Here is a 23363-nt window from a genome sequence, read left to right as displayed (position 1 = left end):
ATCCAACCAGGTCATCCTAAAGGAGATCAGTCCTGAATATTCAGTGGAAGGACTGATGCTGAAGCTGAAACTCCAATACTTTGGCCACCTGATGCAAAGAACTGACTCATTAGAAAAGACCCTGATGTTGGGAAGGATTGAAGGCGGGAGGAGAAGGGGACGACAGAGGAGGAGATGACTGGATGGCATCACCCACTCGATGGACATGAGTCTGAGTAAACTCTGGGAGTTGGCGATGGACAGGGAGGCCTGGCATGCCGCAGTTCATGGGGTCTCAAAGAGTCGGACGCGACTGAGCAACTGAGCTGACTGATGAAAAGCAGTATGTGGAGGGTGTGTGGCCAGCTGTCTGAGACACTGCGGGTTAAGAGTGGACTTGAAGGTTTGTACAGTCTCAAATAGGAGGCTATCTTTTACTCCCAAATCTGGCCAGAATGAACCAAAAATCCACAGAACATTAGAAGGAACATTATGATAGAGAAAATGAGGAAGTGGGAAATGGGTTGAACATTTTTAGAGAGGAAAATGTTTTTAAAGATGTTTTGCAGCAGAAAGCTTGAGTAGTACCACTGGCTTTCCTGTGAGCTGAGTTTATCTGAGGGTAGCTCACCAATTTCCACCACGCTGTCATCATCCAAAGTCTGGAAAAACTGGAGAACTTGGAGACACTGAAGATGCTGACACTGCTGGACAATCAGTTTGGCCATTTGATGAATCCCATCCCCAGTGGGAAGGATCAGTTCTTCCAGGTTATTTAAAGAAACTAAAGCATAGGCTAATCAGAAGAGACAGAAAAAAAAAACAACTATGTTCAGTGTTCCCAAATAATTGTAATCCAAAGCCTCAAAATCCTGTACATTCTAGGAGGTTCCATGTAGCACAGGGGCTGGAGAAAGGGGTCCACCTACACCTTAATCTTCATTGCTGCCTCTAGATAACCAGTCCTCCATCCTTCCCCAATCAGCTTCCTGCCCTGAAGTCCAGAAGTTCAGAATGGACTTCACATCCCCATTTCCTTTTTTTTTTTTAAAACCACTGGACCGTCAGAGAATTCCCATCTATTTCCTCTTTCAGACCAAAGCTTCTACTGGACTCTTTGTATTAATACTAGCTCCTCAATGCTTTTAGCCACCTTCCTTTCTGTGATGCTGTCATCCTCAGCGATTTCTAGCACTAACCTCACATTCTACCACTCTCATAACTTGCCTTTTCACTTTGATCCCTCCTGAGCATGATACAATTTAGATCACTTGATCCCCAGAAAGCTCTCTACTTCTGCAGCCTCATACCTGGACATGTTTTGAACACTTTCTAGCATAAAACAATGTAGCAGGCTTTTCCTTTCACTGTCCCAGTTCTTACATCAGCCATTTCTCCAAAGACCCTGGTTCCTTTTAGGGAGGCCAGTATTTAGAAGTCAAGATCTGGGTAGTTGGTATGCTCATTACTACTAGGGTACTTTTGAGTCTCTCTGTTGACCGAGCTGAGAGATGTATATACACGTATGTATAGTGAGATATACATATATGCCCATATCTACCTATATAGGTTAAAAACCACGAGTCCACACCAGTATTTCTAATTCTAACTTAAGACCTCAAAGTTCCTTCTAGCCTCCCTTTTCAATATTTGTGGGCTTCCCTGTTGGTTCAGACGGTAAAGAATCCGCCTGCAATGCAAGAGACCCAAGTTCAATCCCTGGGTCGGGGAAGACCTCCTGGAGAAGAAAATGGCCACCCCCTCGGCCCCTGATCTGGCCTCTGCTGCCCCAGGCCCCATCCCCCTCCCCTACACACACAGCTGCCTCCAAAAGATGGACAAAGGAAAAGAAGGAGATCCAGACGCTCCTTAAGTGTGCTAAAGTTTGACAGCACTGCTGCTGTATGCTTCCCATCTCTACTGACTATCCTTATATTTTCCTGTGTTAAAAATAAGACAACAAGCTCCACGTCACCAAACCATGACTCTGATTACAGTTCTGGCTTCCCCCAGAAATGGAACCCTATCAGCATCTGCCATCCCCATCGCCTAAAGGAAAGTAACCTTGCGATGACCGACGAGCATTTTTGCCTACTTTGATCACTTGTCACTGCTCCCTTCTGCCTACTAAAGCCTTTCATTTTGTACAGCTCCTCAGAGCTCCCTTCTGTCTGCTAGAGTGAAGGCTATCTGATTCAGAAATATTTATGTTTAAAAAAATCCTTAATTTTTTGAAATATGTTTATCTTCTAAGACCTGTTAGAAATTTTCCAGAGCATACATTGTTATTATAATCATAAAAAAAAAAAAAACAAGCTGAAAAGGTAGTTTCTATAGTTATCATTTTGTTAAGTCTAGGTTTTCACATAGAGTGTTCATAACCTTAAAAGGTAGTTTTTCCTATATTCTGGAAAACTTTGAAACAACAGGCGTTTAACTTGTTTGGGATGGATACCTGGCAATGAAATTGCATAGTGCTATAACAAAACAAATAAATATTCTAAGAAATGAATTGCTTTAAGAACATTGCTTTGAAAGGCATCAAGTGATATCAAGGCATCTGGAGGGTAAAAGTTGAGCGGCACTATCCCTGCCTCCTAATGACCAAGGGCAGCTAAAACACGCTGTAATTTATTATAGCTAATGCAAAGCAGAAGGATTTTGTGGAGGGAAAGAATCAAGAATAAGTAAAAGGCACTGTGTTATAAACATACCAAAGTTTTCAGCTGTTTCCTTATCTGGAATATATTGGAGCCCAAGGTTTAGTATCTTCAGAGAAATAAAATTTGGCAAAACAAGGACTATAAAAGGGAAAATTAAAATTTAGTTATGTCAGCTACATTTCTTATACCAAAAAGTAATGTATTTATAAAGAGTATAAAGGGGCTTCCCTAGTAGCTCAGTTGGTAAAGAATCCGCCTGCAATGTGGGAAATCTGGGTTATATGTCTAGGTTGAAAAGATCCCCTGAGGAGGGCATGGCAACCCACTCCAGTGTTCAGAGGAGCCTGGCAGGCTGCAGCCCATGGGGCCACAAAGAGTTGGACACGACTGAGCGACCAAGCACAGCAAAGAGTATTTCAAAAATGATAGAAATTACAATTCAGATTGAATTGATTAGTATGACTTAAGTAGATAACACAAATCTTTACTCAAGAAACAGTTCTCATAACTAGAAATGTTTAAACACCTATTTATTAAGGAGACAAATATACCTTATTTGAAAATTCATTTACGATCAGATATCTATTGCAATGAATTTGTTCTCTGCCATCAAATGCATGTTTTAAAATTTGACTATTAAAAAATGATTCTGTCCACAAAACATCTTAAACCAAAATTTTACAATTACAGCTCTTACCAAATGGGTTCACTTCAAAACTACGTCCAGAAAACTTAATTTCTTTAAGTTTCTTGCGGGAAGCAAGTGCAGTCACAAGAGATTCAAAATCCGAAAAACGATTACATTCCAGATGGAAAACTTGAAGGTTTGGAGAATTCTGAACTAATCTGACTGTCAGATAAAAGATCAGATTTCAGAAATCAGAGACTGAAAAGTTCTATCTGAATTAACCATATGAAATTAATAAAATTAATTTATTAATTTGTTTCAGCGATAGTGAATCAAAATAAGGCAGCATGATGTAATGACTCGGGCTGAGGTTCAGGTTCTGTGACTAACTGATGTGCTGTGTGAACTGTTGTTACTGACCCCCTCTGGGGATCCATTTCCTCCTCCATATAATAATGGCACTGACTCAGCTTTAATATCCTAATATCCTGATGTCTCTAGTTTGCACGTGACGTTTACGCTATAGAAACACTGTGCAAGGGAACATAAAGTCAGTGACAACTCTGAAGCAAACCCTAAATTTGATGAAAAAATTGCTGAGAAAGATAAGAAAACTACTACTTCCAGCCTTAGCTACAAGGTTTTTTGCAAGCAACTCTGCATGTCGGTTCACTAGAGATTTGTCTTCCTTCACTCAGTCTCCAGTGTCTAGTCTTTGTTAAACTGAGGAACTGATGATGCCTACGTCACCTTGCTAAATGACATTTAAGAAAGATGGCTGTACAGGCTGGAGAGAAACAGGAAAGTGCTTCTGATTGCCGCTCATCAGCAGGCTTCCTTCCTTCTGATCGGGTAGACCGCTAAGTTGCAATGTAAGAGCAGCCTGAGAACAGAATAAGAGAACTCTACAAACTGCTTTTGGAGAGGCAGTATACTGCTGTTTAAGAGCTCAGACTTAAGAGTTAGAATTCCTGTGTTTGAATTGCAAATTTACCATTTCCTTTCCTGGGTGACCTCAGAAAGCAAATTAATTAATTTCTCTAACTCCATTCCCAATCTAAAATGATTATCTTGTAGAATGGGTATGAAGGTTAAATGAGTTCACATTTATAAAGTGCTAGAATAATTCACAGCATGTAGTAAAGGCTCAATTACAAATAGCTCTCTGCTTTTTCAATAACAGTTAGTGCTATTCCCACAATTTACCTTGGTTATAGATTACACCCTCAGATCTTTAACTCTTAATTATTGGCCAAGTAGCTTTTCCAAATGATGTAAAAGCAAGTAAATCAAAGTGCCACACTTACCTAATTTTGAAGGACTGCATGTAGATGAAATTTGGATCAATAATTTTTCCATATGGTGGAAATTTAGGAATTCTTCAGAAATGACTGAAAAAACATCTTGTTGCAGATTCACAGACAGTTCCTTCAGGCACAAGAATTTGTCCAAACTAAGAAAGAGGTGATCTAGAAAGCAGCACACAGTTTCCCATTATTAATTTAGAGTTCCAAACGGAAATTTTCAAACTGTCATTTTGATTCATCAAGCTATTTTCATATTTTCAAATGAAAACTTTTCACATAACACATTCTTTTTTAGAAAGCACATATATGAAAATAATGCTTTTTGTGGCATTTACTAGTATGTTAACTAAAAAAATATATGCACAACCTAAAAGTATGAGAATTATTTTATTCACTGGACGTTCTTAGGACTTCAAGTCTGGGAGGCAACATCTCAAGTAAGCCTAAGAAAATTGCTCCAAGGAGATTAGGAGGAAGCAGTTTTGCAACAAACGGCAAAAGATTACTGTCAATAAAAGAAAACCAGATGTCTGAAGGAATTTAGCGCTTTTCTATGCATAGGAATATGCAAGAGTCTGGGCTCACTGAAATCATTCCTTTGATATGCACCTCAGCTGTCTGGGGCGAGGATCCTGTGTTTTCCCATCCTGAGTTTCCTTAAGCTGCACCTTTGGGGTGGCTGGAGTCTAATGACTGCTGCTGCTGCTGCTGCTAAGTCACTTCAGTCGTGTCCGACCCTGTGCGACCCCATAGACGGCAGCCCACCAGGCTCCCCCGTCCCTGGGATTCTCCAGGCAAGAACACTGGAGTAGGTTGCCATTTCCTTCTCCAATGCATGAAAGTGAAAAGTGAAAGTGAAGTCGCAACTGTATGGCTGATTCATGTCAATGTATGACAAAACCCACTGAAATGTTGTAAAGTGATTGGCCTCCAACTAATAAAATAATATTTAAAAAAAAAAAATAAAAATAAAAATAAAAATCCCTTTAGTATCTATAAAAAAAAAAAAAAAAAAAAAAAGAAAGTGAAGTCGCTCAGTCGTGTCTGACTCTTAGCGACCCCATGGACTGCAGCCCACCAGGCTCCTCCGTCCATGGGATTTTCCAGGCAAGAGCACTGGAGTGGCGTGCCATTGCCTTCTCCACTAATGACTGCTAGATGATAGGTATTCTTTGTTTCTTTCCTGAGTTTCCTCAGGGCTCAACCTCATGGGTGTAATTGCAATTGCTGATGACTACAACATCCTTTGTTTACTGATATGGCAGGCAATATTTTATTTCTCATCTACTATATAAAAGTCCTGTACTATGCTCTGGATTCAGAAAAATGAGACATTTCAATGAATGGGGCTCAGACAACTGAATTTCTCCATGCAAAAGAAGTTGGACCACCGTCATATACAAAATTAGCTCAAAATGAAGCAATGACCTAAATTCAACAACCATATAATGCTTTAGAAGAAAAGATGACTTTGGATTTGACAGTGGATTCTTGGATATGCTACCAAGACCATTAGCAAAAAAGAAAAATAGACAAATTGGACTTAGCTGGAATTTCGAACTTTACGGATTGAAGGACACTACCAAGACAGTGAAAAGGGAAATCTACAGGAGAAAATATTTTATAAACCACATGCCAATAAAAATTATATGTAATTACACTATGATTATATAATATATATAATTATATATTCATATGATGAATACATTCTTTCCCAAAGAAAGGCAATGCCAAAGAATGCTCAAACTACTGCACAATTGCACTCATCTAACACGCTAGTAAAGTAATGCTTAAAATTCTCCAAGCCAGGCTTCAGCAATACGTGAACCATAAACTTCCAGATGTTCAAGTTGGATTTAGAAAAGGCAGAGGAACCAGAGATCAAATTGCCAACATCCGTTGGATTATCGAAAAAGCAAGAGAGTTCCAGGAAAACATCTATTTCTGCTTTAATGACTATGCCAAAGCATTTGACTGTGTGGATCACAACAAACTGGGAAATTCTTAAAAGAGATGGGAATACCAGACCACCTCACCCGCCTCTTGAGAAATCTCAGGAAGCAACAATTAGAAGTGGACATGGAACAACAGACTGATTCCAAATCGGGCAAGGAGTACATCAAGGCTGTATATCGTCCCCCTGCTTATTTAACTTAGATACAGAGTACATCATGAGAAACGCTGGGCTGGATGAAGCAAAAGCTGAAATCAAGATTGCCAGGAGAAATATCAATAACCTCAGATATGCAGATGATACTACCCTTATGGCAGAAAGCGAAGAAGTACTAAAGAGCCTCTTGATGAAAGTGAAAGAGGAGAGTGAAAAAGTTGGCTTGAAGCTCAACATTCAGAAAACTAAGATCATGGCATCTGGTCCCATCACTTCATGGGGAAATAGTTGGGGAAACAGTGGAAACAGTGAGAGACTTTATTTTTTGGGGCTCCAAAATCACTGCAGATGGTGAATTCAGCCATGAAATTAAAAGAGGCTTGCTCCTTGTAAGAAAAGTTATGACCAATGTAGACAGCATATTAAAAAGCAGAGACATTACTTTGCCAACAAAGTTCTGTCTAGTGAGTTCAGTTCAGTCACTCAGTTGTGTCCGACTCTTTGCAACCCCATGAACTGCAGCATGCCAGGCCCCCCGTCCATTGCCAACTCCCAGAGTTTACTCAAACTCAAGTCCATTGAGTTGGTGATGCCATCCAACCATCTCATCCTCTATCGTCTCCTTCTCCTCCTCTGGCATGCTGCAGTCCATGGGGCTGCAGGTGCACACAAGGTTTGTTTGAGCCCTCTGAGTGTTTATGGCACAATGGGGTTTGATTCTAAACTCGATTTCGCCACTCCTACCCTCTTGCTGGGGCTTCTCCTTTGCTCTTGGACATGGGGTATCTCCTCAGAGCTGCTCCAGTGGCTCCGCACATCTGCTGCCCAGCTGCACCTCCAGTGACTATCATCTTGCTGGGGCTTCTCTAGCTGTCTAGTCAAGGCTATGGTTTTTCCAGTAGTCATGTATGGATGTGAGAATTGGACTATAAAGAAAGCTGAGTGCCAAAGAACTGATGTTTTTGATCTGTGGTGTTGGAAGACTCCTGTGAGTCCTGAAAGGTTGTTGCTGAATCATGCAAAGATGCCAGGATTCTTGGCCTCCGGGGGAGAAGAATTCAATCTGGGGCCAGAGATGAGGCTTGATCGCTCAGAGCTTTTGTGTAATAAAGTTTTATTAAAGTATAAAGGAGATAGAGAAAGCCTCTGACATAGACATCAGAAGGGGGTAGACAGAGTATCCCCTTGCTAGTGTCAGCAATGGAGTCATATACTCTCCAGGGAATCCAACGAATGTCTGGAGGTTGTAAAGACCTCACCAGGCCCACTCCCATAATTTGCATTTTAAGATAACGGAATCAACCAGAGGTTTAATCCAGAGACTGTCCTCAGGCAGGATACATCATTGCTATATAATCCTTGTAAAGACCAGACCTACTCCCATAATTTACGTTTTAAGATAACAGGATTAGCCAAAAGGCTTAATCCAGAGACTGTCCTCAGGCAGGATACATCATTGCTATATAATCCTAAGGAATGTAGAGGATAGGAAAAAAAGTTTGTCCTTTCTTCCTCCTTGAGAATTCCAGACCCCTCTCTCCTTGGGGACCCCTAGACTTCTTATCAACCTACCTAGGAAATGACTCTCTCAGTCCCTTGGACTCCAAGGAGATCCAACCAGTTCATCCTAAAGGATATCTGTCCTGAATATTCATTGGAAGGACTGATGCTAAAGCTGAAACTCCAATATTTTGGCCACCTGATGCAGAGAGCTGACTCATTGGAAAAGACCCTGATGCTGGGAAAGACTGAAGGCGGGAGAAGAAGGGGACGACAGACGATGAGATGGTTGGATGGCATCACTGACTCAATGGACATGAGTTTGAGCAAGCTCCGGGAGTTGGTGATGGACAGGGAGGCCTGGCGTGCTGCAGTCCATGGGGTTTCAAAGAGTAGGACATGACTGAGCAACTTAACTGAACTGATATATTCATAACACATTATGAATATACAATTATACAATGAACTTAAATAACTCAAGTAAAAAAGACAACACAATTTTTAAAATGGCCAAAGGAACAAGCAACCCAATCTGAAAATGGGCAGGAGACCTCAAGAGACATTTCTTCAAAGAAGACATACAGATAGCTAACAAGCACATAAGATGCTCAAAATCACTGATCATTAGAGAAATGAGAATCAAAGTTATAATGAGGTATCACCTCACAGTGGTCAGAATGACTATCATCAAAAAGTCTACAAACAGACAAAAAACAAAACAGAAAATGTCTACAGACAATAAATGCTGGAGAGGATGTAGAGAAAAGGGAACCCTCCTACACTGTTGATGGGAATGTAAATTGGTATAGCCACTAGGGAGAACAGTCTGGAGGTTCCCTAGAAAACTAACAATAGAGCTACATTCCAGCAATCCCACTCTTGGCCACACATCTAGAGAAAACTCTTAATTTGAAAAGACACATACACCCCAGTATCCATAGCAACACTATTTATAATAACCATGACATGGAAGCAACCTAAATGTCCCTAAATGTCCATCAATGATGACTAGATAAAGAAGATGTGATACACATGCACACAATGAGATATTACTCAGCCATAAAAAAGAATGAAATAATGCTATTTGCAGCTACACAGATGGACCTAGAGATTATCATATTAAGTGACGTAAGTCAGAAAAACGAATATATGACACCATTTATATGTGGGCTCTAAAAAAGTAATACAAATGAACTTATTTAAAAAACTGAAATAGACTCACTGACATAGAAAATAAATTTATGGTTACCAAGGTGGAAAGAGGAAGGAGGGAGGAATAAATTAGGAGTTTGAGAGTAATAGATATACACGATGTATAAAATAGCACCTACAGTGTAGCACAGGGAACTGTATTCAATATCTTGTAATGATCTATAGTGGAAAAGAATCTTAAATATACATACATATGTGTATATACACACATACAGCCTGAATCACTTTGCTGCCCACCAGAAACTAGTACAACATAAACCACACTTCCATTTTTTTAATGGACAAAACAATTTAATAGACTCTCTTCAAAAAATATACACCAACCCCCAATAAGCACGTGAAAAGATGCTCAATAGCATTTTAGTCATTAGGAAAATGAAAATCAAAACCACAATAAGATATAATTTCACACCTACTAGCTCAGATGTCTCTGATTTAAAAAAAGAGAAAAAAGCTTGGAGGATGTGAAGAAACTGGAACCCTGGTACTTTGTTTGTAGGGATGCAAAATGCTGCAGCCAGTGTGGAAAACTGTTTGGAGATTCCTTGAATATTAAAATAGAATTACTATCATTAACATGATCCAATAATTTCACTTCTAGGTATAAATCAAAAAGAATTGAAAGCAGGGTCTTAAAGTAACATTTGTGCATCCATGTTCATAGCAGCTTTAGCCAGAATGAACAGTGCAAGTGTCCATCAACTGATGAACTGATTAACAGAGCATGATATATTTGTTGTTTAGTCACTAGGCTGTGTCCAACTGTTTGTGACCCCATGGACCGTAGCCCACCAGGCTCCTTTGTCCATGGGATTTCCCAGGCAAGAACACTGGAGTGGGTTGCCATTTTCTTCTCCAGGGGATCTTCTCAACCCAGGGATAGAACCCGTGTCTCTAACATTGACTGGTGGATTCTTTGCCACTGAGCCACCAGGAAAGCCTTGTATATACACATACAAGGCATATCATTCTAGCTATAAAAGTAGTGAAGTCCTGACACATGCTGCAACATGGATGAACCTCAAAAACATGATGCTAAGTGAAAGGAGTCAGACACACAAGGACAAAATATTGTATGGATTCATTTATATGAAGTAGAATAGACAAATTCACAGCTCAGTGGCTGGGAAGAGGAAGGAGTTATTTAATAGGTACAAAGTTTGGGATGATGAAAAGGTTGTGGAACTGAATAGTGACGATGGTTCACAGCACACTAATTCTACTTAATGCCACTAAACTGCATATTGAAAAATGTGTTTTATCATAATAAAAATATTTGAAAAAAATGAACAAAATTTCTCTAACTTTGAAGATAAATATCAACATATAGATCCAAAAAATGTTCAGTGTCCCTCAAGTAAGATATAAAGCAAAGCACTTCGAGGCATTTAACAAACTGTTGAAAATCAAACCCATACAAGCAACAATCAGAAAATGAAAAAAATTAGTGTCATTTACAAGAGTATCAAAAATACAAGTACCTAGGAATAAATTTAAAGAAAGATGATACAGTCTACACCAAGAACTTAAAACACTGCTTAGACAAGTGGATGGAGACAAAAATAACTGGGAGGTATTACTTCCCACTTGCTTATTTCCCAGAGTACAAGCCGTTTCTTCCATGACGCAGGTGAGGTGAGAGTAGTTCTCAAGCGTTATTTACATACAGATAATTCTTTTACTAATAACTAGTCATTTGTTTACTAAGAGCCTTCATTTGTCATTTTATTATTTATATCAGAGTTTGAAAGTCATTCTACTATTTGGAGGCTTTTCACTAATTCATATTACTGAGAGAAATAAATTAGTAAAATTTAAATTGTCCAATCAGCGAAGATTTACAGTCTCATGCTTTCAAAAGCTTTTATCCATTTACAACTAAGAGTGAAAAGATGAAAGAATACATCCTAATAGTCATCTAAAATAGGTTCACGCTTACCTTGTTGATGGGCTGTCTCTGAGACTTCAAGAGACTCTAGGGAAGTTAGAGTGAGAAGCAATTCCTGTTCTGTTGCACTCAGCTCGCATTGGCTTATGCAGCACTTTGTGAAAGAGGCCTTGTACTGCTCAAGAGCTGGGCGGATGTTTTCAATAAAACCCCTGCTGTGGTTCAAGTGGAGTTCAATGTGCTGCGCAGCTGAGAAGACCTCTGTTAGAAACCTTAGCATCTTCTGATCCACAGCATTGGAATTAATCACATGAACTTCCAGAAGGGGAATCTTGTACTGCTTTGAAGGAAGGTTCCAATAGCCAGTGCTGGTGGCTGGTGGTGCATTGAGTCGAATGTTCTGAAAATGTTTAATGTTTTCCTGTTTTTCAACTAAACTCCGCTTCCATTCACTCTCAAGTTCAAAGGCAGAAGCATAGTCCTGATCTATAGTTGGTGCCTGTGATTTGTCGAAAATTCTTTCCATAGGCAAATCTGTTATGAATGATGACCTATTTCCCATTATGGAGACCTGGATGCTCCTCAACAATAACAGGCTTTCTGGGTGGTCAAAAAAATACTGTAACTTGAGCACATCGGAACACAGGGTTCTCCCATGAAGGAACTGCAAAATGAAAGAAGAACATGCAGCAAGAGTGTTGCTTTGATACGCAATTTTCACAGCCAGAGCTAGCAAATGTTTTGAAGCCAGTGAAAGGTAATTTTGTGGAGAAAATTGCCACACCAACCTGAAACACTGCATCACCTCGGAAATTTCTGGATGATGCTTCAGGTAGTCATCATTTTCAGATATATTCTCCAGTGTCTCTTTATTATCCACCAAAAGAAGCAAATGGGATACAATTTTTGGCCCTGCCTTTGTTGAAGGATGGCAGGAGACACAGTTCAAAAAATTGGCATAGGGACAGATAGCCATCAAGGGTGAGTTGATTTGTTTCAAATAATGAAGTCCCAAATCTTGGTCTTCTTGCCTATCTGAATCCAGGAGTTCAGTCAGCCTCATTGCAGCAAGGAATTCTTGAAATGCAGGATTTAAAAACTGATAGACTGGCCTCAGTCTCTGGGCTGTGAATTTGTTCATCAGGTACATGGCTAGATCTTCCTCTTCACCAATCCCTGCTTCTATGAGGTCCTCATCACTAAACTCAAAGCAAGATGCAAAAAACCCTTTCAAGGCTAGTTCACCGCAGGAGGACACAGTTGCTTTGAGTAGGTCAGCTGCAGTTTTGTGCTTTAAGAAAAGGCATTCCATATAGGACTTGAAAACAGCCACACTATCAAAGGATCCATGAAAACGATTCTGAAGCCAACTAGCACAGATAGCTGCCACAAACAAAGGCGTTTTCTGAACTGCCTGCCAAGTTTGACTCATTCCGAAGTCAACCATTAACTTTCGCAGACGGGTCAAATTGCCTGGAAAGAGCTTCTGTAGTACAGAAACAGTATTATAGAAAGGAAATGCCTTAATCTCTATGATTGTATCTAGGTATCGGCGGATGTTCTTGGCCCTATTTGTATGGACAGTGATCAACAAGCAGGTCCTTGACAAAAGTTTTTTTTGAATCATCCTTGCTATGACTTCGGGGACTGAGCACATTTCTTTGTAGTCATCCAAAAGGAATAACACCTGGTTCTTTAACTGCTGGATGATGTTCCTTAGGCCCATTTCAGTAACAGATACACTTGTCTCTAAGAGTTGGTCATGAATGACACTGGCCAGCCCCTGCTCTGGTCTGGTAGAGCCAAGAGAGAGATAGAAGACCAGCCGGAACCTGTTTAACAAGGGGCAGCATCCTGATGCCCACAGAAGAGCTATTTTCTTCAGGAGGATGGTCTTTCCACTCCCAGCTTCACCCTCCACACTCATGACAGAGTTCAAGTTAGCAAAGACTTCAGGCAACACCACAGGCTCTTGCACAGGATTGGTGATGGATTTTAAAGCAAAGGACAGATCATAATCCAGCCACTGGTCCGTGGCTAGACAGGAAGAGATCTCAAGCAAAGACATGTGGCAGAAAGGAGCACTGGTATAGACTTTTCTCAGGCGCTCACTCAGGCTCTCTGCCTCCTGAAACCACTGGGCTTCACCCTGGGCCACCTCTGTGGAGACAAGCAAGGAGGCACAGTTACAAACAGGTATTCCTATTACCCCTGCATGCGGGACTTCCCGGGCAGCCTAGTGGTTAAGCCTCCACACTTCCACTGCAGGGGCGCGGGTGCAGTACCAGGGTGGGGAGCTAATATCGCACACTCTGTGTAGTTTGGCCATAAATAAATAAATGATAAAATAAAATCCTCTATATACAAAGATATGTACACATTCATATAATCCCATGTGCTACCTCCAAATCCTTACCTGGCACTACAGAACCAACTGCTGCTGACTCTTCAAGATGGCTTTCCCTTGTAGTTCCCTTTGAAAAGAAAATTCTCTATTAAATTAACATCTGTATAAGAGGGTGGGGCCTCAACTTACAATCAGAAACCAGACATTTTCTAAACACAAGCCACCCTCAAGTGTTTATGCCAGTTGCAGGGAGGAGTGCTACAAATATGAAATAATAAGTGATCTGCAAACACATGCAAGCATATGCTTCTGTATGCTACCCAAACAGCGCATTCCTTGGGTGCCATGAGCAGTGATTACTGGCCAGATGATTAGAGTCACAGTGTCAAGAGCAAGATGGACCCTCCAGAAGTCACTCATATAGCTTCTGATCTCAGCTATTAAAAGCATTTTAAATATTACATACCTGGGATATAGGGAGATTAAGTTTCTTCTTTTAAAAATAAGTTCTTTAAGGGAGGTGGAGGGAGATGAGCAAAATTGGTGGAAGGGATTAAGAGATACAAACTTTCAGTTATAAAATAAGTAAGTCACAGAGATGGAATTACAACAAGGGGAAAATAGTCAATATTACTATAACAACTTTGTATGATGCAGACAGTAACTAGACTTATGGTAGTAATCATTTTGTAATGTCCAGTAATATCTAATACTATGTAGTATACCTGGAACTAATATTGTGAGTCACATATACATCAATAAAATAAAAACAGCTATTTCCATACCCCCAAATGTTTTCCTTCAATTTCATTTTCAGTTCACAAATGTAAAAGATGAGTCAAAATTACTCTGTTTTCTTTTTCATGGGATGACAATATACTTAACATACAGCCTCAAATAAGGGGTGTGTGTGTGTGTGTGTGTTAAATTGGTAGTGGCTAATATCCCAGGGAAATATATAGAATTTCATAGTTTAAAGGAGTCAACCTATTAATCTGACCATTAATTAATAGTCAGATTGGTTGGTTATTTGCTTTTGTAAAAGAAACATCTTCCTGACTTTGAGAAAAGTCAACTAGCAAGTTAGACTCACTGCCCTCCAAGCAAAGATCACTGATGGGGTCAGGTAGCCTGGCTGCTAATCAACTCTTAGGTCCAAACAAGTCTGGGCACCAAAGTAGAAGGGACTGACTTTGCGTTTCATGAAACTAGGCATTATGTTGTGTTTAATGTAGTATCCCCATCTGTAAGTACCTCTTAATAGATGCTTGACAGATACCGGCAGAATTTATTGACTGATTTATTTATGATGGATCTTCCCTGTAGCTCAGATGGTAAAGAATCTGCCTGCAATGTAGGAGACCCGGATTCAATCCCTGGGTCAGGAAGATGCTCTGGAGAAGGGAATGGCAATCCATATTCTTGCCTGGAGAATCCCATGGACAGAGGAGCCTGGCAGGCTACAGTTTGTGGGGTCACAAAGCATCAGACATGACTGAGTGACTGACACTACTTATTTATGATGAGTAGCTCCCGCTCAAAACTGTTCTTAATCACATGATCACACACTCTGAAAATAAACAAGGTGGCATTCAATACCGTTAACTCAGAAAGTTCATCGTGGCTCTGAAGGTCTGGAATCACTTCTGCAGAGGACTTCACACTCTGGAGAAACTGACAACTAAACACACAAGTTACAAGTTATAAAGCTAGTTGTATGCAATTAAACCTTTGCTTTAGGTTTTCAAAAACACTGTCAGAGTTTTAGTGGCAAAGATTAAGTATAAAATTAACATTTCCTGTGAGTCTGTCAGTGTCTTTATCAAGCAAGGCATGTAGACTGTGGCTCTTGGGAGCAGAGATGTAAATGGCTCATAAAGTAAGGGGGGGGATAACCAACCAATCTGGTGGAATGGAAGCATATTTAACACTCATCCATGAAATCAACTAAAATGAACCTAATGGAAAGAAAATAGAGACAACAACTCCATCTGTGGATTTTGGGACAAAGATAACAAAAAGGACATGAGCAGGAAAAAATGGTGAAACACACGTAAACATCTGGAGTTGACTGTAATGTACCAGTGTTGTTTTTTTTAATTTTAACAAATGTGCCAGGGTAATGTAAGATGTTAGTACTAGAGGAAACTGAGTATGGGAATACAGGAACACTCTGTGTTATCTTTTCACCTTTTCTCTAAACCTAAAAATACCCCCAAATAAAGTTTATTTCAGGAAAAAAAAAACTCCATCAGTATGAAGACTAAAGAATGGCCCTAAAAACAATTTGCTAGACATCATGAAATTGGAACATACGATACTTTGTAAATTCAGTTATGATGTTTGCCTGAAGAACCAAGGAAGAAAATTCTACAGAGCTCTATTCACAATCATTAACTTGGATAAATGAGAACTATAAATGTGAGTAGGTAAATGATAAAACTAGAAACAACTCTTTCAGCTTATTTTTATGCTGCTGAATTATAGGAAAGCAGGAGATAAAGCAAGAGGACACACCATTTTTATTTTCCTAGATGAATGACTTGGAAATGAGCCCAGGAATAGAAGGGCAGCTATAGAAAAAGCTAGTAGGACTTTAAATGCTTTTGTCCAAGGTCACTATGCAGATAAACCCATCAAGGGAAAGGACTCTGAAGGAAGGTGAAATACAGACTTTTCTGTACAAATAAAGCCAATGAATTTAGCTGCCAGCAGACTAGTACTACAAGAAATGTTAAAGGAAGTTCTTCTTAAGTTTCTTCTTAAAAGGAAAATCATAACAGATGGAAACTTGGTTCTACCCAAAGGAATGAAGTGTTCCAGCAATGGTAACTCATTGGGTAAATATGAAATATGCTTTCTCTCTTTCTAAAAATGTATTTAAAAGATAATTGTTTACAAGAAAGATATAACACTACATTGTGAGATTTAGAACACATGTGAAGTAAAATATGTGGTAACAATAGCACAGAGACGAGAAAGGGGAAAATAGAGGTATACTGTTACATTGGTTCATACATTATATGTCAGTTGTTATAAAGTTATTTGAAGATGACTGTGATTTGTCAAACGTGCATTATGTAGATTACAGAGCAGGCACTAGAAAGACAAAGCTGAACAGCTAAAAACCCAACTTCAAAGATAAAATGGAAAATAGAAAAATACTCAAACGCAAGTCAGGAAGAGAAGAGACAAACCAGAGACGGATAAATAGAAAACAAAGAGCAAAAGAGTAGATTTAAATCCAACCATATCAATGATTCTGTTAAGTGTAAATGTTCTAAACACTCCCATTAGGAAGCAGATACTGGGGAATCTCTTGGTGCTCCAGTGGATAGGACTCCTTGCTCTCACTGCCAGGGCCCTGGTTAGGGAACTGAGATCCCACAAGCTGTACGGCTCAGCCAAAAAATTCAAACAAACAACAATAACAACAAAACAAGAAAGCAGGTATTGTCAGACTGTTAAAAAAGCAAGACCCACCTATGCCGTCTACAAGAAGCTCACTTTAAAAAAAAAAAGAAAAAGAAGAAGCTCACTTTAAAGTCACAGGTTAAAAGTAAAATTATTTTGGGAATTCCTTGGTGGTCCAGTGGTTAGGACTCCATTCTCTCTGGGTTTGATCCCTGGTCTGGTAACTAAGATCCCTCACGTTGTACTCCACAGCCAAAAAAAAAAAAAGATTTCAAAAAAGATAGTATCATGCAAAAAGTAAAAGCTGGAGTGGCTACAGTATCTTAACATCAGATAAAGACTCAAGAACAAGGAGTAGCAAGAGAGATAAAGAGGGACATTTCATATATCCTCTGAATGAGAAAGAAGAAAGGGCAAAGAATAGACAAGATATGTTTCTAAAGAAAAAGAGCAAGGAAACTATGTGGGAAAATATGAAAATATCTTCAACATTATTAGTAAATATATTGACAAAATTTGGGGCAATATTAAGTTAGTGAGGGAGCAGACAGAATGGAAACATCTATACCAGTAAGAATATAAATCAGTACAGCCACTTTGGAAAAAGTTTTGCATAATCTAGTAAAGTTGAATGTGTACATCATATCACTTTGCAATTCCATGGCAGGTTATGTATCCTAGAGAAATATGAGCACTGGAAATTATGTCCAAGAAGGTTCATAGAGGCATTATTTGAATTGCAACATTCTGAAAACAACCCAGATGTTGAATCTAGAATAGAAGGATAAATTTTATATTCATAAAAAATATACTATATAGCTATGAGAACAGGTAAATTGCAACTCTAACATAATTATGAATGAGTCTCAAAAATTCTATGGAGTAAAACAAGTCAATCATCACAGAAGAACCATGCAGTATGCTTCCATTTATTTGAATTTATAGAACAGGCAAAGTTAAGTATGCTTAATGATACATATGTAGCTGGTGAAACCATTCTGAGTAGAAGGAACAATTAACACAAATTTCAGGATTGATGGTGGTTTCATCACTAAATCGTGTCTGACTCTTGCAATCCCATGGACAGTGGAGCCTGGCAGGCTTTTCCAGGCAAGAATACTGGAATGAGTTGCCTTTTCCTTCTCCAGGGGATCTTCCCAACCCTGGGATCGAACCTGGGTCTCCTGCATTGCAGGCAGAACTGAGCCAGCAGGGAAGCCTTCTGAATTGGAGGGACAAGGATATAATCAGAACTGGGAAAGTAGGCACACACTAGCCTTCTTATGACTTGATAATATTCAATTTCTTAACTTTAGCGGTAGGTTCATTGGTTTCTTTAGTTTTCCTTTAAGTCATATATGCTTATTTAAGGGCATCCTAGTTTGCAATTTTAAAAGAGAGGCAAAAGATTGAAGCTTCACTCAGAGGACCAAAAAACAAAAACAATAACAAAACAAACAAAAAAGGCAGAGGAGAAATAAAAAGCTTCACAAAAAAGGAAATGACAGAGTTGAGAAAAGGTCCTAAATACAATCAGACTGTATTCTAGTTTATTTTTCCAAAAATTAAGAAGACTATCTCCACTGTTTAACAATTTACTAAATACTAAATCCAAAAAAAGAAAAATGCAACTACTTCTGTGAAAACATCTTCAAAACTATATCTATTGAAAATCTTAGAATTAGATAGAAGCATTTAAGACCTATTTGTATTAATATTTATTTCTAGAAGAGCATTTACTAATTACAAGGTGAAAACAACAAAATGTCCTCTTACAGTTGAACATTTTTTAAGAGTCTGGTGAGTGAAAAATAAGCCCTCCAAAATGTTAAAGAGCTACAGAAAAGAAATATTTAAAATTAGCCATTTCTTCATGAAATTTTAGAACACTGGAAACAAAGAGAAAATCCTAAATGCTTCCAGAATGGGAAGAAGTAATAAAAAGATTAAGAATCAGAAAGACATGGAACTTCAAAGCAATACTGGAAGTTATTAGAAAATGCAGCAATGTCTCTATAATTTGGAATTAAAATGATTCCCAACCTGGAATTCCATACCTAGTTAAACTACCAAACAAGCATGAGAAAATATATATAAATATTCAGATATATGCATTAAGTGGAAGCTAAAAACATGCATTTCTTATGCAGCCTTTCCCAGGGATCTGTGGGGGAGTATTTCAAAGTGAGTGAATAAGCCAAGAAAAGAAGGACAACAGATCCAGGAAACACAGGAGAGAGGCAATAGGAATCCCTAGGATGACTTCAAGAACAATCCTAGGATCCAAGGGTAACTTCAGGACAAAGAGTTCATATTGAAGCAAGTCAGAGACTTCATGACAGCCTCTTTAAGAAAATGAAAACAGTGGGCTATATTGCAAGTCTGAATGATTGGACAGGAGATTTAAACATTTGGGAGAATTTGAAGATGAACTGGTGCTAAATGCATTTTAAAAATTAAGCAAATGGCTATATTTTTTAAAAAGGAAAACAACAGGTATTGGTGAGGAGATGGAGAAACTGAAATACATACATATATATACACATGTACAGTTACATATATCTCAGTCATAAAAAAGAATGAAGTACTGATACATGCTACAACATGAATGAACCTCAAAACACTGTGCTAAGTAGTCAGATACAAAAGATATTATATGCTTCCATTTACATAAAATATTCAAGAGAGTAAATCTATAGCAACAGAAAGCAAACTCGTAGCTCTCAGGAAATAGGGTGTACAGGGGAGACAAGGAATGACTGCTTCATGGGTACAGAGTTCTCTTTCAAATAGCGAAATGTTTTGGAATTAGTGGAGGGAATTGTACAACACTGCTCATGTACTAAATGCTACTGGATTGTGCACTTTTAAAAGAAGTTCATGTGTGAATTAAAAAAAAAAAAAAAAGTAAGCAGACATACTGATAAAACAATTATCACTCCCTCCAAAAACTGGAAGTTGTATAGGGAGAGAAAATAAATTATTTACTACAAGGCTCCGCCTTTATGAAGTCATGATAACATAGACATTAATGTGAAAATAATGACTGAACCAAAACTGTACTGTAACTATTGAGAGAGGAAGGCTAGACGGGAAGGGGGTTGTGAAACAATGGAATGAAAGAAAGGAAGACTCATCCTTCCTTGTAAGAATGAGACACGTGGGCAAAGACTTAATCAAAATATAAATTGAGGGGAAAATTGCTAAAATACATCCAGATTCGTAGATACTAAGCATTCATTCCACTTACTTGGGAAAAAATTTGGCGTGTTCTTCTAATGGGTCATCACCTTCCTCCCACTCATGCAAATATCCTCTACAGGAAAAACACTGGACAATGTCCGATTTACCTAGAAGTAAGGAAATTCGATCAGTGCCACAGGCCAATGTATTTGTCAAGTGACACAGATAATAACTATATTAACAAAACCGAACTTACACTTTCTATCAGATTTTGTGACAAAGTCACAACTTTGTGTCACAAGTGAGGAAATATTCTAACTAGGGCTCTTCTCGCACCAGTGGGATCATGAGCACTGAATGTTTCTATGTACCATGCACACCGATCAAACCCTGTCCCTGTCCACTCTTCATTCAATGAGGCAAAAGATTTGCAAATCAGAATGTGGAGTTGAAGCTCCATGAAGGAGGAGAATTTTGCCTGTTTTGCTCCCCAATGAATCTCATGGACCTAGAACAGTGATTAGCACTTATGCACTTAATAAGTTATCTGTTCAGTGAATAAATCAGAAAGAATATATTTGGAGCTCATGAAAATATATATGAGCAAATATAGCCACTCTCATGTAAGTAAGATTGTGAAGAATCAGATACCTCTTACTATAGGTTTACTCCACTAGAAATAGGATCAAGTCTTCATGTGAGACTCTATTTTTTGGAAGAAAATTAGCATTTGGATCTACCAAAGCACTGAACTAGAAACATCCTAGTTTCTAAGAGGGCTTCCGTGGTAGCTCAGGTGATAAAGAATATGCCTTCGATTCCTGGGTCGGGAAGATCCACCGGAGAAGGGACAGGCTACCCACTCCAGTAGTCCTGGGCTTTCCTGGTGGCTCAGCTGGGAATCCGCTCAGTAAAGAATCCGCCTGCAATGTGGGAGACCAGGGTTCGATTCCTGGGTTGAGAAGACCCCCTGGAGAAGGGAACAGCTACCCACTCTAGTAAGATGATGGAAGATTCCTCATCTTCCTTCTCCTCTTGGACTCCTGCAGTCATTATAAAGCCAGAGCATAGGAAAATCTCCCTTTGTGTCTGTACAGAGACAAGAGGTCCTAGAGCTTGCGAGATCCCAAAGGGTGAGATGACTAGGACTCGTGGGTGAGGAGGGGATTCAAAAGGAAGAGGGTGAGGACACTACTAGAGAGAAGGTCCTTGAGCACGGCTGCCAAGGGGAAGAGAGAATGGAGGGAGCAAGAAGAAAGGGTGGAACACTGACTTTCCAGTTACTCTAAGTTAACTTCCCAGTTAACTCTAAGATACTGAGGCATTAAGATTTTTTGTACCAATGGAACACGTCTGTTAGTCCAAGTGAACACTACACTCCCCGACTCCGCTCCACTCTGTGATATTCATGACTTGACCCCACAGCAGAAGTTCCCCCGTGGACCTTCACTGTAATTGAGCATGTGCGTTTGGTCTGGAGAAGGTCAGTAAGGTCCCCAGAAAGCATACAATATCATTTCACCTTTCTATACCTCAGGCAGAGGTGAAGTTGAGGGGAACCCCCCCCTTTCTTTGCACATGACAAAGTGGAAATCCTGACAACCAGTAGCTAAAGAGAGAATACTATGAACCGACAGCAGATTCTCCACGCTTAGGAATTATAAAGAGCAATTTCCTTAATTTGCCTTCCAAGGAGAGTGTGGCAAAGACCCTCTATCCAGGGGAATTCTCCGCTGGTCCAGTGGCTAAGACCACGTGCTCCCAATGCAGAGGGCCTGGTCAGGGACCTAGGTCCCACATGCCTCAACTGAAGAGCTCCTATGCTGCAGCTAAAGATACTGCATGCCGCAGTGAAGACCCAAGACCCCACAGTCAAATACATATACATTTTTTAAAAGACCGCTATCCACACTCCTAGTTATCTCTTAATCTTCCATAGTAACAGAAACTTCAATTTTCAGCTGGGCACATTGCTACCTGGAAGAAAAAAAATTGAACGTCCCAGCTCCTCTGATATGTAGGTATGGACACCTGACTACTGAGCTGGTTCAATAGCGAGGGACACAGTCATGTGACAGTTTCCAGAGGGGTGGGGGTAGAGAGTAAAGTGTACCAAGGCCTGATAATTACCCCAACAGGACCCTTGTATTTGTTGTTAGCCCAGACCTTAAGTTTTCAAGATTGGGGCTTTACTACCTAAAGGAGGTGTGGAGAACCGGGAGAGGATTTATGACACAGAAAGGAAAAAGCATATGTGAGGAATAATGAGAAGAAGCAGGGATTGTTGAGCCTAGTTAAACACAAGCCCAGGATCATGAAGGGCATGTGGGGTTTCAGTGGGCACAAGGCAAGAGTGTGGGGCAAACTGCTGACTCACCTGTGTAGAAAAGACCTGCTTTGACCAGAGCTGCTGCTCCCACTGGGGACGACGGACTCCAGTTCTTGAAAGACTGCAGTCGGAGTTCTTCATTACCAAAGATGCTGCCATTGCAACAGACTTGAATAAAAGGCATACGGTGAGACTAGCAAGCTGTGACATTGCTACTATCAGTGTTTGCATTATCATTTTGTGTTTAAAGATAGAACAGTATGTTTGAGTTTGTTTCAACGCAATTGAAGGAGGGGGTTAGAAAGGGAGAAACAAAACCAGACTGACTACGTGTTAAATTGTTGAAACAGAAGGTGGATAAATAGTGGGGATTTGCTATGGTCTTATTTCTGTATACATTCATTTTTTTTATAATAAAACATTTTCAAATTATCTCTTCATTGTAGAGCATCAGAATAAAGCAAGAGGAAGCCAGAGGAGCTTCTCTTCCTCCCCAAGTTAGTATCAAAACTTGAGAAAGGCAAATCTTGCTTGAAGCACCCTAAAAAGGAGGCAGATTTATTTCTTGCCCTTTGGGTGTCAGCTCTATGGAGGTGGTCTCCATTAGACTTTCCACATTGGTCCTACAATTTGGTTCCTGTCTTCTGCACTCCTTGAGGATTTGAAAACCAACTTATATGTATTAAATGTGGTAGCAAAAGTAGATACTGCAAAATTCCTTAAGATGAAAGCTTGTTTCAGTATCACATTTAATCCCAGGATTCTGGCGTTCTCTTCATTTTTAATTGGAATATGACTTAATG

The 23363-nt window shown here is 39.5% G+C and overlaps 1 protein-coding gene across 2 annotated transcripts in view; it reads right to left on the bottom strand.

The window, feature by feature from the left end:
• LOC136146329 (general transcription factor IIH subunit 2) overlaps window positions 1–23363 on the bottom strand; it is a 77517-nt gene that overhangs the window by 3541 nt on the left and 50613 nt on the right. Inside the window, exons 9-17 of one of the 2 annotated variants that reach the window (XM_065905150.1) lie at window positions 22609–22728; window positions 20299–20398; window positions 15234–15315; window positions 13704–13761; window positions 11339–13447; window positions 4578–4739; window positions 3340–3492; window positions 2694–2780; window positions 611–775 (exon numbers count right to left, since the gene is read on the bottom strand). In XM_065905150.1, the coding sequence (XP_065761222.1) occupies window positions 611–775; window positions 2694–2780; window positions 3340–3492; window positions 4578–4739; window positions 11339–13447; window positions 13704–13761; window positions 15234–15315; window positions 20299–20398; window positions 22609–22728 (3036 nt within the window). Of the gene's footprint in view, window positions 1–610; window positions 776–2693; window positions 2781–3339; window positions 3493–4577; window positions 4740–11338; window positions 13448–13703; window positions 13762–15233; window positions 15316–20298; window positions 20399–22608; window positions 22729–23363 lie in introns of those variants that run through there. The other variant, XM_065905151.1, reaches the window with a different exon arrangement.

Source organism: Muntiacus reevesi, chromosome 14 (genome assembly GCF_963930625.1).
Source record: "Muntiacus reevesi chromosome 14, mMunRee1.1, whole genome shotgun sequence".
In the NCBI taxonomy this organism is placed as follows: domain Eukaryota; kingdom Metazoa; phylum Chordata; class Mammalia; order Artiodactyla; family Cervidae; genus Muntiacus; species Muntiacus reevesi.
The sequence above is the reverse complement of the archived record's forward strand: the minus strand, read 5'-3'. Positions and strand labels throughout refer to the sequence as shown.